Source organism: Tachyglossus aculeatus, chromosome X3 (genome assembly GCF_015852505.1).
Source record: "Tachyglossus aculeatus isolate mTacAcu1 chromosome X3, mTacAcu1.pri, whole genome shotgun sequence".
Taxonomy (NCBI): Eukaryota; Metazoa; Chordata; class Mammalia; order Monotremata; family Tachyglossidae; genus Tachyglossus; species Tachyglossus aculeatus.
In genome coordinates, this window is record NC_052099.1 from 11,695,710 (window position 1) to 11,710,241 (window position 14,532).

The following is a 14,532-nucleotide window of genomic DNA, read 5'->3' on the forward strand; positions in this document are numbered from 1 at the left end:
ATTATTATTACAGGAAGAGGACAAAATTGTGGATTTTCACAAGGGATGGCAGAAACTCCTCACCCTGGGCTTCAAGGCTCTCTATCACCTCGCCCCCTCCTACCTCACCTCCCTTCTCTCCTTCTATAGCCCAGCCCGCACCCTCCGCTCCTCCGCCACTAATCTCCTCACCGTACCTCGCTCTCGCCTGTCCCGCCATCGACCCCCGGCCCACATCATCCCCCGGGCCTGGAATGCCCTCCCTCTGCCCATCCGCCAAGCTAGCTCTCTTCCTCCCTTCAAGGCCCTGCTGAGAGCTCACCTCCTCCAGGAGGCCTTCCCAGACTGAGCCCCTTCCTTCCTCTCCCCCTCGTCCCCCTCTCCATCCTCCCCATCTTACCTCCTTCCCTTCCCCACAGCACCTGTATATATGCATATATGTTTGTACATATTTATTACTCTATTTATTTATTTATTTTATTTGTACATATCTATTCTATTTATTTTATTTTGTTAGTATGTTTGGTTTTGTTCTCTGTCTCCCCCTTTTAGACTGTGAGCCCACTGTTGGGTAGGGACTGTCTCTATATGTTTCCAATCTGTACTTCCCAAGCGCTTAGTACAGTGCTCTGCACATAGTAAGCGCTCAATATGATTGGTGATGATGATGATGGGAATCTGAATCCCAGGAATTTGATTACCCTGGATAGAACAGAGAGGGTCAAGGAGATTATACAGAAAGAGGACGTGGAGAAAAGAAAAAGGAGGAGAGGGAGGAGAAAGGACGGGGGCAGGGCTAAAGGGAAAACATGGGGAGGGGAGGGAAGGGAGGAATCAATCAATCAATGGTGCTTATTGAGTGCTCACTGTGTGCAGGGCACAGCACTAAGTGCTTGGGAGAGTCAAATACAACAGAGTTGGTAGGCACATTCCCTGACCACCAGGAGTCTACTGTCTGGATGGAAAGACAAACAATAAAATAAGTTACAGATGTGTACATAAGTGCTGTGGGGGTGAGGTGAATATCAAACACTTAAAGGGTATGGAATTGACTACATAGGTGATGCAGAGGGAGAGGGAGTATGGGAAATGAGGGCTTAGTTGGAGAAGGCCTCTTGGAGGAGATGTAATTTTAGTAAGGCTTTGAAGGAGGGGAGAGTGGTGGTGGTCTGTTGTACATGAAAGGGGAGGGAGTTTCAGGTCAGAGGGAGGACAAAGGCAAAGGATCTGTGGCAAGACAGATGAGATTGAGGTATAGTGAGTAGGATGGTGTTAGAAGAGTGGAGTGTGTGGGTTGGGTTGTAGTAGGAGGTCAGCGAGTTAAGGAGGAGGGGGCGAGCTGATTGAGCACTTTGAAGCCAACAGTAGAGTTCCTGTTAGATGCAGAGGTGGATGAGTAACCACCGGAAGTTCTTGAGGAGTGGGGAGACATGGACTGAACTTTTTTTAGAAAATTGATCTGGGCAGCAGAGTGAAGTATGGACTGGAGTGGGGAGAGACAGGAGGCAGGATGGTCAGCAAGGAAGCTGATGCAGGGAGGAGTGCAGAGGAAAAGATATAGAAGTGAGGAGGTGAGGTTTTACCTCCATCTCTTCCCCCCTCCACTCCTTGCCATTCACTGTACTTCACTTAGTTACCCATTTCTACCCAGACCAGAGGGCAGAGCAGTCACTGCTGCCCACTCGCATTTTTTCCACCCAGGCCAGCTGCAGGCAGCAGTGAGTGGCAGTAGGTGACGAGAAATGGCAAAAGGTAGATGAGAATGGTGACAGGCAACAAGCACTTCCAAGTGGCGATATGCAGCTTCAGCCATCAAGCCTAACCCAAATCTACCCAGAGAGGCCCGTTCTGTCACGGCAATGGCTCTTCCTTTTCTTCAGAACGGCAACAGCAGACACTGCCACCACTAGCACAACTGTGAGGTTCTGGAGCGGTGTGATGGAACCTCAAAAGTTGAGAATGACCTGCCCCAACTGGGACATCTGGTCCCCATCAAGCTGAACGAGCCCCTTACCATACAAACAGAACCCGAGGAAAATTGCACGGTGTCTCTTTGTCAGTGGCCCCTAACAAACCCAACTGAGTCACTCAGGTGACCTAACCCACTTCAGCTCAAGAATGAACTAATGGTTTTATTTTCCTCAGGATCTAATTTCAACCTTTTGAATGAGCAAAGTCTGCCTACCGGCTCCAAAAATAACTTTAAGCTTGCCACATTTTATATTGTCTTAATAATTTCTTTATATTTCCACTTTTCCTTCGACTTCACCAATGGCATGGATTGAGTGCCTGTATGCAGAGAGTGCTGCCCCATGTGGCTGGGGAAGATTTGGAATACCAGAAGACGTGATACCTGCCTTCAGGGAATCTCTCGATCTAACGGGGAAGGCAAACAGAGGAACTGACAAATACATAATACAGGCAAAAGAACTTGGAAGGTGATATAAATAACAGATATAAATGGATAAACAAATCAATAGCAAAAAAACCAGGTAAGAACAGGAGTGTTGAAGAGGAAGGCACAACTGGGCAAGTGGAGAATTCAATTAAAATCTCAAGTCTGTGCTATAAAAGTCAATTGATTCTGCCTATCCAGAAACACTGCACTCTCAAGCTGTTGGCCAATGTTCAATTTTTCCCATTTGATATTTCAGGGGAATCTTTTGCCTCTCACTTTACAAAAAAAAGGGAGCAAGGCCAGCATTGAAAGACTAATTCAGTATGCACTCAGTGGGCTCTCAAAAAATACTTGTTGTCCAGTTGACTGCTGGATTGATGAAAACAGTCAAAGTCTTTCAGAACACTGTCAGGCACATTGTGCCTGTGACCTCACTACAAGAGTAACCAAATAAATACCTTTGGCCGACCCTCCGGGAGCCAAAGGAATCTGGGCTTCAGTGAAACTCCGGGCTACTCTTTAAATCAGATCCCACACAGAGCCTAAATTTTCCACCAGTTTGGGGTTTTCCCTTATACTGAGGTTTCCACAGTTGGTTACACATATTCTTCCGGCCGTTTACAGTGGCTTTCATGCAGGCCTTGTTAGATCTACATTATGCTCAAATGGCAACTCCCCTCCCAGGCTGCCAAGCCCTGGTTCCTAAGGAAGGAAGCAATGCATTTGCTATCCTGAGTCACATCATACTTCAGACCCAGAATATGAAATGGATTTTGAGCCTTGAGGAGAATTCCCCTTATCCCCTGAATGCTGCATGTAAACATGAAGGGACAGAGTGTGGTTCAATGCTAACAGTCACAGGCACTGCAGCTGTGTCAGGTTCACACTGGAACAGGAAAGCCGGATATTGTTTCTTGTTTCTTCATGCCATTCCTTAGAATGTTCTACTTCCTCAACAGCAAAAAATGGCTCTGTACCCTCTCTTCTAACACAATTGCCTTTTTTTCTCCCAGAAGATTTCTATTTTGAAAGAATTTCCAATAGCGTGCTGAGTGAGAGAGCATTTAAGGGACTCAAATTAAAAAAGGAAATTTCCAAAGAAATCAAAAGGACTTGAAGCTGTATGTCTCCTAACCACCAATGAGACAGGATCCTTGTCACAAAAGAAATATTCATATTTTATCATTTCTACTAATAAAATCTTCAAACTTTTAGCAATAGTCACCTAAAAAATGTATGATGTTCAACACAGCATTTCCATAGATGCTTGCAGGTGATTTTGCTTCGTGCTTCAAAGAAGAATGAGGTTTCATTGCACTGGGGGGGGGGGGAAAAAAGAGATGACAAATTATTCAACATTAAAGCTCAACCTCCCATTATTATCAATGCTTACTGTTCTAAATTCTGAGCAGAGGCTTGGGAGTCAGAGGACCTGGGTTCTAATCCCGGCTCCGCCATTTGTCTGCTGAGAGAATTTGGACAAATCTCTTAACTTCTCTGTGCCTCATTTATCTCATCCGTACAATGGGGATTAAATTCTCTGTCTAGTTTAGACTGTGAGACCCATGTGGGACAGGGACTGCGTCCAACCTATCTTGTATCTATTCCAGCACTTAGTACAGCACCTGACACATACGAAGCACTTAACAAGTACCATAAAAAATCGATTTTCCCCTTATAAATGCTCAAATAATTAGTAATGACAAAACCAGTAAAAAGTGTGAGAAAAAATTTGAATGAGATGTTTTCTGCTTTTGTGTGTTTGTACCTATTATGGTAATTTAAGCAAGATTTTTAAAAATTAGCACAATAAAACCAACATGGTTTTCTTGGAATATGTTGGTTTCACTTTCTCATAGTATCCTTCTGAAAAAAGAAATGAGTTTTAGGGGAATACACACAATTACTTTTCATATTTTGGTAAAAATGGAGATCACCAATATTTTAAAACAATGTAAATACAAAAGAAAATCTGTAAATTTAGGAATTTGGTCATGTTCCACAATGAAGCAAACATTAAAATTGTACTTGTTTCTATTTCATTTGAGGCAACCTATAAACTCCAGCTCAAATATAACAGGATTACAGGTTAATTAATAACGAAATGGTTCACTGGGCTATAGGCTGAACATGCCAGATTATACTTCCAAACTCTATACATTGTCCAGCTCTAAAGGGAAAAAAAAGCCACCACCTTCCTCTGGCTTCATTTGTAAATAATTGCTGTTCCCCATTAAAATGCATGTACACATCTCATAGCACAGAGCAATGTGTTCCCACACCATCTTCTCTATCCAACAAACTAAAAAAAGCTTTCTGCTCTTGGAATTTTTTTAAGCAAATTTAGCTCATTAAAAGGCCTCACTTGACAGCTCTAAGGAATTATAGATCCACACATGCAGCACAGGTAAAGCTATAAAACAGGCTTCTCCCTCTGATTACAATAATTAACTGATACTAAATTCTTTGTAGAAGACAAGAATTTGAAGCAAAGCAGCATCTGCACACTTATCACCTGCTTAGGCGCAAAAAACCTCACAGCACATAGAGAAGTGCCAGTAATTTCAGATCTTAACAGCATTACTTCTCTGCGGCTGAAAGCACTCCTGAACTGACATCTAAAGAGCTTCCCTAATGATTGGAGGCTGTGTGGATTAAAAACAGTGTACAGCTAACAAAGGCAGTGCCGAAAATCTTTCTTCTTTCCCAGCAGATCTTATCTAACAAATGGTCAGAAAGCCCGGCTCACACCAAAAAAACCACAAAAACCAATATGTGTGCTAAAACAATAAACCAGAAGTCTTCTGATGACGTTACCACTATTGTAGCTAGACTGAATCAAAAACAGGAAAGAGTACAAGTCTGAATCACAGAAACAAGCACTAGGGCGGGGAATCTATCAAACCTTTCTAAAATTCCCAAATGAGAAGGTTTGAAGGCAAAGAGAACCCCCCTCATGGATTTCAGACCTTCATTTCCTTTAGACAACAATAAGAGATGTTGAACACATTAATGCATAGCTGAATAATGGAGCATAAATTAGGGAGTACAATTCTGCACACAGAGGAAAATGCTTGTTTCCCCCCTCCTTGTTCACCTCCTGCCTACTGCTCTTCTTACAGTCCATCTCCAAGGCTGAACTGCTTAAGGCTGCTCCCATCCCCATGCCACCAGGATTCCCAGAAGCCTCCGCTCCAGCTCAAGGAGGACTCAAATACCAGCAGCAGTGTGATCTGTCCACTATTTTCCCTAGAGCCAACCACCGGGGCCCAACTGTGTGGTTGAGAGGCTGCCCCACTCCATCAGCCCCTGCCCTAGCCTGGGAAGGACACTGACAGTTCAAGATGTTTCAACTTTTAGGGTGCTGAGAAGGTCACCACCACAACCACAGCTGTGACTTCTGTGACTGTAATTCTGTAACAGTAATTCTCTAGTCCCTCTATGAAGTTTCCAAGTTAGAAGAAGTACTAACTTAATTAACAATTGACAAACCTACAGAAACCTTTGGGCAGAGAGGTGAGCACACCTAAAAGTCTGGGTACATCTGGTCCTTTTCTCTTCTCAAATAAATACACCACTGAAGGTGGTTATTAGTGAGACAACTTGAAAGCATAAATCAGTGGTGTTTATTGAATGCCTGGGTACTGAGCACTGACATCCTGTGAGCAACAAGAGCTACCATCTTGACTCCCCATCAACCCCTTTTCCACTCAAAGGGGTGGGGTGGCCCAGCTGCTTCCTGCCTAGATTTTTTTTTTCCTGTGGAGGCAAAACTAGTGGCATCACCCTTAAGGTTCTGAGTCTGTGGGTGGGCCCCTAAACGCAAGAGCCACATTTGATTCCAAGAAGAGCCAGATGTGGCTACCGAGCCATAGGTTCCAGACCCCTGCTCTAATACAATATGGTGAAAGCCGCTTTTAGTCCCTTTATTAGTTCCATTTTGTGGCAGATTGTTCAGGCCTCTAAATAGCCAGACAAAAAACTCAGGCAATTAAATGAACAAGCCAATATAAAACACCCACTTGTGCTTGAATCAGCCCAGGGTTTTTGTTTAACTCTCCACAGAACTGCATTATTCTCCTTTTGGGAGGTGGGGGGAGCAAGGGGGCTAGTGGAGACCTGACCATTGTGTGCTGATGCTGTTGTTCAACCAACAGTGTAAAGGGGTTTAGAAGTATGAAAGGTGTTTCACAGTGGTAAGAATTCCAGTTTTCCACCCCACCTTGGGTGCAAATGGTCTAAGGGAACAAAAGAGTCTCCCAATTTCTCCTAATTACAACTAGCATGTTCAAATGACTAGTCCATTCACATACAAGTTTTTAACCAGCTTACTGTTTGTTGTTTATCCAACTACTGTCTGAGGGTCCCAAATGCTAAATGAAGGGCAAAAAAGACAGATATTGGGCAGCAACCATCTGCTTCATAATCCCTCCCAGAGTAAATGGCAGGAGTGGTCTGAGGATCCACAGCTGATAGGGTAGGATTGGGGGGGAGGTGGGCTTGGCCTTTTACCACTGTTTTACCAGCAGCCCAGCCCACTTCCTCCAACACGCTACACCGATTCATACTCAGATTACCAAATTCATACAAAGCCATCAGCCTTCTCTAGCATTTACGTACTTAGTTCTACTCCGCCTCAGGACTTATGCATCTATGTTTATTCCAATGTGTATTTCTTAATCATTTCCTTTCTTTTGGAAATACTTACATGCCTGCCTCCCCCTATTAGAATATAGGTTATTCATAACTTACACCATCAAGTCTTACATTCTCTGTCTACCCCATTCCACCAGCTCACCCAAATAGTTGATAGAATATTATCAAGCCCAAAGAAGAGTAGCATTAATAGTCTCCCCCTGTAAACTGTAAGCTTGCTGTGGGGCAGGGAAGTGGTTGTATTGTACTCTTCCAAGTGCTTAGTATAGTGCTCTGCACAATATACACTCAATAAATAACATTGATTGATTGATTAATAATGCCCAAGGAACACTGATGTAAAATGTTTTCCCCTCTAAAGACATTCATCTAAACAACACCTTTGCTACACAATTTACAGGACAGAGTACTGAGCATTTGCAGAAAAAGTTGTTCATGTAGTTATGAGTTTGAATTCTACTCTTTGCACTTGATAATTAAACACCCCACTACTACTGATAGAGGGTGAAGAAGTTAAGTGGTGTGCGAGATGATGGGTGAGAGGGGAGTGAAGGATAAAAGTTCAGAATAAGACACTTCATGTTATCTCAAACAGGGTCTCCCATTCAGTGAGCACACAGGCTTGTACGCATCAAACGTGAAAAATTCAGACAGCACAGTGGGTGGTTGACAGGTTCCTGGTGAGTGAGCTACAAAGGAGTAGAGAGAAAGTAGTGCAAAATGAGATTTGCTAAACTCTTGCTGGGACTTTAATTTTAGTCTCTTTCTTCCCTTTCTCAGAGCAGTTAATACAAATCCCTTTTGACCCAGAAAGGTTACGAGTTCTTCTGCATCGCTAAATTCCCTGGTGATGTGTTTAGGGGCCCAAGCCCCCTTTGGAACAGCTGGGTTACAGGTTTTATTGGCAATACCATCAGCACTAGAAAGGAGGTAGTGAATGTCCCTAAATAAAAAGTTTGTCAAGTCCCCGTAACAGCTTAAGCCCCCTCTTGCCGTACCCATCTCATGCCTATGATGGTGAGCCGCCATCCTTCAACCTTCCACCCCAGCAAAGGACTGCAACCATTGCCACCTATGTATATTTTTGCAATGGTTTGCTCACGGTAAGCACTTAATACAATCACCATATATAGCTGCATAGCTTAAAGAGTTCTGCAAACACTCTTCCCCTCTTTTATTTGGCAAAAAGAAGGTTTATTTCCATGGATTCACACACACCATCTTTCTCAGAACTTGACCCCAGTGTAAAGAGAGAGAGAGAGAACTCTTCCTATGTGCCAGGTGATTTGATATTTAGACAGTGGGAGGACTATCAATCAGTTGATCAATATATTCATTTAGCACTTACTGTGGGTCCAGCACTATACTAGGCACTTTGGAGAGTACAATATAACAGAGTTAGTAGACATGTTCCCTATCCACAAGGACCTAAGTCTAGAGGGGAGACAGGCATTAATATAAATGAATTACGGATATGTACGTAAGTGCTGTGAGGCCGAGGGTGGGGTGAATAAAGGATACAAATCCACGTGCAAGGTCGATGCAGAAGGGAGAGGGAGTTGGGGAAAGGAGGGCTTAGTCGGGGAGGGCCTCTTGGAGGAGATGTGGTTTTAACAATGAAAGTGGGGATAGTGATCGTCTGTTGGATATGAAGGGGAAAGGGGTTCCAGGACATAGGCAAGGGATCGGTGGCAAGATAGACGAGATCGTGGTATGGTGAGTAGGTTGGTGTTAGAGAAGCAAAGAGAACATGCTGGGTGGTAGTAGGGAATAAGCAAGATGAGATAGGAAGGAGAAACATGATAGAGTGCTTTAAAGCCGATAGTAAGCAGTTCCTGTTTGATGCGGAGGTGGATGGGTAACCACTGGAGATCCTTAAGGAATTGGGGAGATGTGGACTGGGCTTTTTGAAAAAAAAAATCTGGGTAACAGAGTGAAACATGGACTGGGGTGGAGAGAAACAGGAAGCAGGGAGCCCAGTAAGGAGGTTGATGCAGTAGTCAAGGCGGGATAGGATAGGTACTTGGCTCCACATGGTAGCAGGTAGCATGGTAGCAGGCAAAACTGACAGGATTTGGTGACACTATGTGGGTTGAAGAGAGAGATGAGTTTAGGATAATGCCAAGGTTATGGGCTTGAGAGAAAGGGAGGATGGTGGAGTTATCTACAGTGAAGGGAAAGTCAGGGGGAGGACAGGTTTTGGGTGGGAAGATGAGGAGTTCTGTTAAGTTGGAGGTGTTGGTGGGACATCCAATTAGAGAGGTCCTGAAGGCAGGAGGAAATATGAGACTGCAGAATCATCAGGCCTGGGAATCATCTGCACAGAGATGGTAGTTGAAGCCCTGAGAGCAAGTGAGATCTCCAAGGGAGTGGATGGAGATGGAGAATAGAGGGGGACCCAAAACTGAGCCTTGAAGAACTCCCACAATTATGGGGTGGGAGGCAGAGGAGGGGCCTGTGAAAAAGACTGAGAATGAGCAGACTATTGAGAAATGGTCCACTTTCCTGTTATGAGATGCACATGTTTTGGTCATCCAAATTTCCCTTCCATTTATTTTATCCTGCAGCCTGTAATAAGGATTCAATTCATACTGGCTAGTAAATTCAAAGCCCATCTCTTAACAAACCACTGCCAATTCCAACAGAAATGATGCCAAATGGAAACAAAGATAGTTTATAAAATGTGAAGGTGGTGTTTCTGGAAATATTCATGGCCCCCAAATACATGCATTTGTGAGGCTCACTTGATTTGTTTCACTAAATTTTCATTCCATATTTCAACATAGTACTTGAAAAGTAAAAATATAAATCATTCAAAAATTTAAAAAATCTACTCCATCCCAACAACCCACTGATGAATGCATTGGACTCGCTTATTAAGGTGCCATGAAACCAACAAAATGCTAGAATTCTACCCTTATCCAGTGTTGTATAAACAGAAGCACATTCACCACATTCCCTTCACCCACCACTGTAATTCAACTACCTGCAGGGTGGAGCATAAGAACTATTTATCATCTGTAATGAAATGTTCCCCTCAGCAGTTCTAAGGAGTGAAGGAATTTGGTCAGAAAAATTCTTGTCTAGCCACTAATGGATTACCAACTTTTACAGACTGTCTACAACAGAGTTAAAAATCTCCCCAGCTTACCTGCTTCCCTACCTTCTCCCGGAGTGTAGTATTTGTAGTATGAGGCTAAGAAACCTCCTCTCCCTACCTCCTAGATCATGAGCCCAGTGTGGGACAGGAACTCTATTTGAGCTGACTGTATCTTCCCCAGTGCTGAGTAAGGTGTTTGACACCTCTAAGAAGCCTTCCCTGCCTAAACCCTCATTTCCCCTCTCCCTCTCCCTTCTGCATCACCTATGCCCTTGGATCTGTCCCCTTTAAGCACTTGATACTCACCCCACCCTTAGTCCCACAGCACTTAAGTCCGTATCTGTAATTTATTTTAATGCCTGTCTTCCCCTCTAGACCGTGAGCTCCCTGTAGGCAGAGAAAAGGTCTTCCAATTCTGTTGTACTCACCTTAGCACTTGGTACAGTGTTCTGCACACAGTCAGCGTTCACTTAATAAATACCATTATCATCACCTACACTTTCTCCTCCAATGCAAATAGCAGAAGCAATTTGAAAGGGTATGTATTCACCAGAAACTTCCCTGCGGAGCTGCTTGGGCTGGGGGGGTGGGGGGGACAGGTACTGTGGCTGAGCCAGACAATTCCAGGCGGCAACACTGAGCTGCATTTGACAGCATTCCTTGGTTCGGCGGTTTAAGCTACATCAGGTTTCCTCTGCCATTCTGTCATATTTACATGTGCAAGTTTTTTTTTCACTTTAAACAGTTCATTGTATTTAAATCTGTTTTTAATTATTTTACTCTTCAATAACATTCTGCGTTAGGACACTTTTGGACTACAATTTGCAACAGGAACTACCAGAGTTGAAAATGAATACCCACAAAACAATTGTTTTTAGCTTTTGAAATAGCCTGGTGGAAGGTTAAATCAATCAATCAATCAATCGTATTTATTGAGCGCTTACTATGTGCAGAGTACTGTACTAAGCGCTTGGGAAGTACAAATTGGCATCACATAGAGACAGTCCCTGCCCAACAGTGGGCTCACAGTCTAAAAGGGGGAGACAGAGAACAGAACCAAACATACCAACAAGATAAAATAAGTAGGCTAGAAATGTACAAGTAAAATAAATAAATAAATAAATAAATAGAGTAATAAATATGTACAACCATATATACATATATACAGGTGCTGTGGAGAAGGGAAGGAGGTAAGATGGGGGGATGGAGAGGGGGACGAGGGGGACAGGAAAGAAGGGGCTCAGTCTGGGAAGGCCTCCTGGAGGAGGTGAGCTCTCAGCAGGGCCTTGAAGGGAGGAAGAGAGCTAGCTTGGCAGATGGGCAGAGGGAGGGCATTCCAGGCCCGGGGGATGACGTGGGCCGGGGGTCGATAGCGGGACAGGCGAGAGCGAGGTACAGTGAGGAGATTAGTGGTGGAGGAGCGGAGGGTGCGGGCTGGGCAGTAGAAGGAGAGAAGGGAGGTGAGGTAGGAGGGGGCGAGGTGATGGAGAGCCTTGAAGCCCAGGGTGAGGAGTTTCTGCCTGATGCGCAGATTGATCGGTAGCCATTGGAGGTTTTTGAGGAGGGGAGTAATATGTCCAGAGCGTTTCTGGACAAAGATAATCCGGGCAGCAGCATGAAGTATGGATTGAAGTGGAGAGAGACACGAGGATGGGAGATCAGAGAGAAGGCTAGTGCAGTAGTCCAGACGGGATAGGATGAGAGCTTGAATTAGCAGGGTAGCGGTTTGGATGGAGAGGAAAGGGCGGATCTTGGCAATGTTGCGGAGCTGAGACCGGCAGGTTTTGGTGACGGCTTGGATGTGAGGGGTGAACGAGAGAGCGGAGTCGAGGATGACGCCAAGGTTGCGGGCTTGTGAGACGGGAAGGATGGTAGTGCCGTCAACAGAGATGGGAAAGTCAGGGAGAGGACAAGGTTTGGGAGGGAAGACAAGGAGCTCAGTCTTCGACATGTTGAGCTTTAGGTGGCGGGCGGACATCCAGATGGAGATGTCCTGAAGGCAGGAGGAGATGCGAGCCTGGAGGGAGGGGGAGAGAGCAGGGGCAGAGATGTAAATCTGGGTGTCATCAGCATAGAGATGATAGTTGAAGCCGTGGGAGCGAATGAGGTCACCAAGGGAGTGAGTGTATATTGAGAACAGAAGGGGACCAAGCACTGAACCTTGGGGAACCCCCACAGTAAGAGGATGGGAGGGGGAGGAGGAGCCTGCAAAAGAGACTGAGAAAGAACGACCGGAGAGATAAGAGGAGAACCAGGAGAGGACGGAGTCTGTGAAGCCAAGGTCAGATAACATGTTGAGGAGAAGGGGGTGGTCCACAGTGTCAAAGGCAGCTGAGAGGTCGAGGAGGATTAGGACAGAGTATGAGCCGTTGGATTTGGCAAGCAGGAGGTCATTGGTGACCTTTGAGAGCGCAGTTTCCTTGGAATGAAGGGGACGGAAGCCAGACTGGAGGGGGTCGAGGAGAGAGTTGTTGTTGAGGAATTCTAGGCAGCGCGTGTAGACAACTCGTTCAAGGAGTTTGGAAAGGAATGGTAGGAGGGATATGGGACGATAACTAGAAGGTGAGGTGGGGTCAAGAGAGGGTTTTTTTAGGATGGGAGAGACATGGGCATGTTTGAAGGCAGAGGGGAAGGAACCAGTGGAGAGTGAGCGGTTGAAGATGGAAGTTAAGGAGGGGAGAAGGGATGGAGCGAGAGATTTCATAAGATGAGAGGGAATGGGGTCAGAAGCACAGGTGGCCGGAGTAGCACTTGAGAGGAGGGAGGAGAGTTCCTCTGAGGATACCGCTGGGAAGGATGGGAGAGTAGCAGAGAGTGTTGAGAGCCGGGGGGTTGGAGAAAGGGGGGAAGAGACTTTGGGGAGGTCGGACCTGATGGATTTAATTTTGTTAATGAAGTAGGAGGCCAGATCGTTGGGGGTGAGGGAAGGAGGAGGGGGAGGAACCGGGGGCCTGAGAAGGGAGTTGAATGTACGGAAGAGCTGGCGGGGGTGATGGGCATGGGTGTCAATAAGGGAGGAGAAATAGTTTTGTCTGGCAGAAGAGAGGGCTGAGTTAAGGCAGGAAAGGATAAACTTGAAGTGAACGAGGTTGGCATGGTGTTTAGACTTTCGCCAGCAGCGTTCGGCAGCTCGAGCATAAGAGCGAAGGAGGCGGACAGTGGCAGTGATCCAGGGCTGTGGGTTAGTGGTGCGAGAGCGGCGAAGGGAAAGGGGCCCTGTCCCAAACCCTCCCTGTCACCACAGAAAGCAAAAAAACAACTATGAATTCAAGATGTGAATTACCAACAGCAAAGTTGCTGGACTGTCATTCAATCCTATTCAAGCTTATAGCCTAGAGGAGAAGACAGAAATGAATATAAGTAAATAAATTACAGAGGTGTAAATAAGTGCTGAGGAGCTGCGAGGGGGGATTCATTCATTCATTCATTCAATTGTATTTATTGAGCGCTTACTGTGTGCAGAGCACTGTACTAAGCGCTTGGGAAGTACAAGTTGGCAACATATAGAGATGGTCCCTACCCAACAGTGGGCTCACAGTCTAGAAGGGGGAGACAGAGAACAAAACATATTAACAAAATAAAACAGAGTACGTACAAGTAAAATAAATAGAGTAATAAATACGTACAAACATATATAGATATATAGAGGTGCTGTGGGGAAGGGAAGGTGGTATGGCGGGGGGGATGGAGAGGGGGAGAGGGGGAAGAGGAAGGAGGGGGCTCAGTCTGGAGGAGGTGAGCTCTCAGTAGGGCCTTGAAGGGAGGAAGAGAGCTAGCTTGGCGGATGGGCAGAGGGAGGGCATTCCAGGCCACGGGGAGGACGTGGGCCGGGGGTCAATGGCGGGACAGGCAAGAACGAGGCACGGTGAGGAGATTAGCGGGAGAGGAGCGGAGGGTGCAGGCTGGGCTGTGGAAGGAGAGAAGGGAGGTGAGGTAGGAGGGGGCGAGGTGATGGAGAGCCTTGAAGCCGAGGGTGAGGAGTTTCTGCCTGATGCGTAGGTTGATTGGTAGCCACTGGAGATTTTTGAGGAGGGGAGTAACATGCCCAGAGTGTTTCTGGACAAAGAATCAGGGCAGCGGCGTGAAGTATGGATTGAAGTGGGGAGAGACAGGAGGATGCGAGATCGGAGAGGAGGCTGATACAGTAATCCAGATGGGATAGGATGAGAGCTTGAACAAGCAGGGTAGCGGTTTGGATGGAGAGGAAAGGGCGGATCTTGGCAATGTTGCGGAGGTGAAACCGGCAGGTTTTGGTGATGGCTTGGGTGTGAGGGGTGAATGAGAGAGCGGAGTCGAGGATGACACCAAGGTTGCGGGCTTGTGAGATGGGAAGGATGGTAGTGCCGTCAACAGTGATGGGAAAGTCAGGAAGAGGGCAGAGTTTGGGAGGGAAGACAAG

General features: G+C 45.8%; 1 protein-coding gene across 3 annotated transcripts in view; it reads right to left on the reverse strand.

The window, feature by feature from the left end:
* Positions 1 to 14,532, reverse strand: part of EPB41L4A (erythrocyte membrane protein band 4.1 like 4A) — a 219,104-nt gene that overhangs the window by 60,760 nt on the left and 143,812 nt on the right. For all 3 annotated transcript variants that reach the window (XM_038770473.1, XM_038770474.1, XM_038770472.1), the window contains exon 10: positions 3,603 to 3,694. In XM_038770473.1, the coding sequence (XP_038626401.1) occupies positions 3,603 to 3,694 (92 nt within the window). The remainder of the gene's footprint in view (positions 1 to 3,602; positions 3,695 to 14,532) is intronic.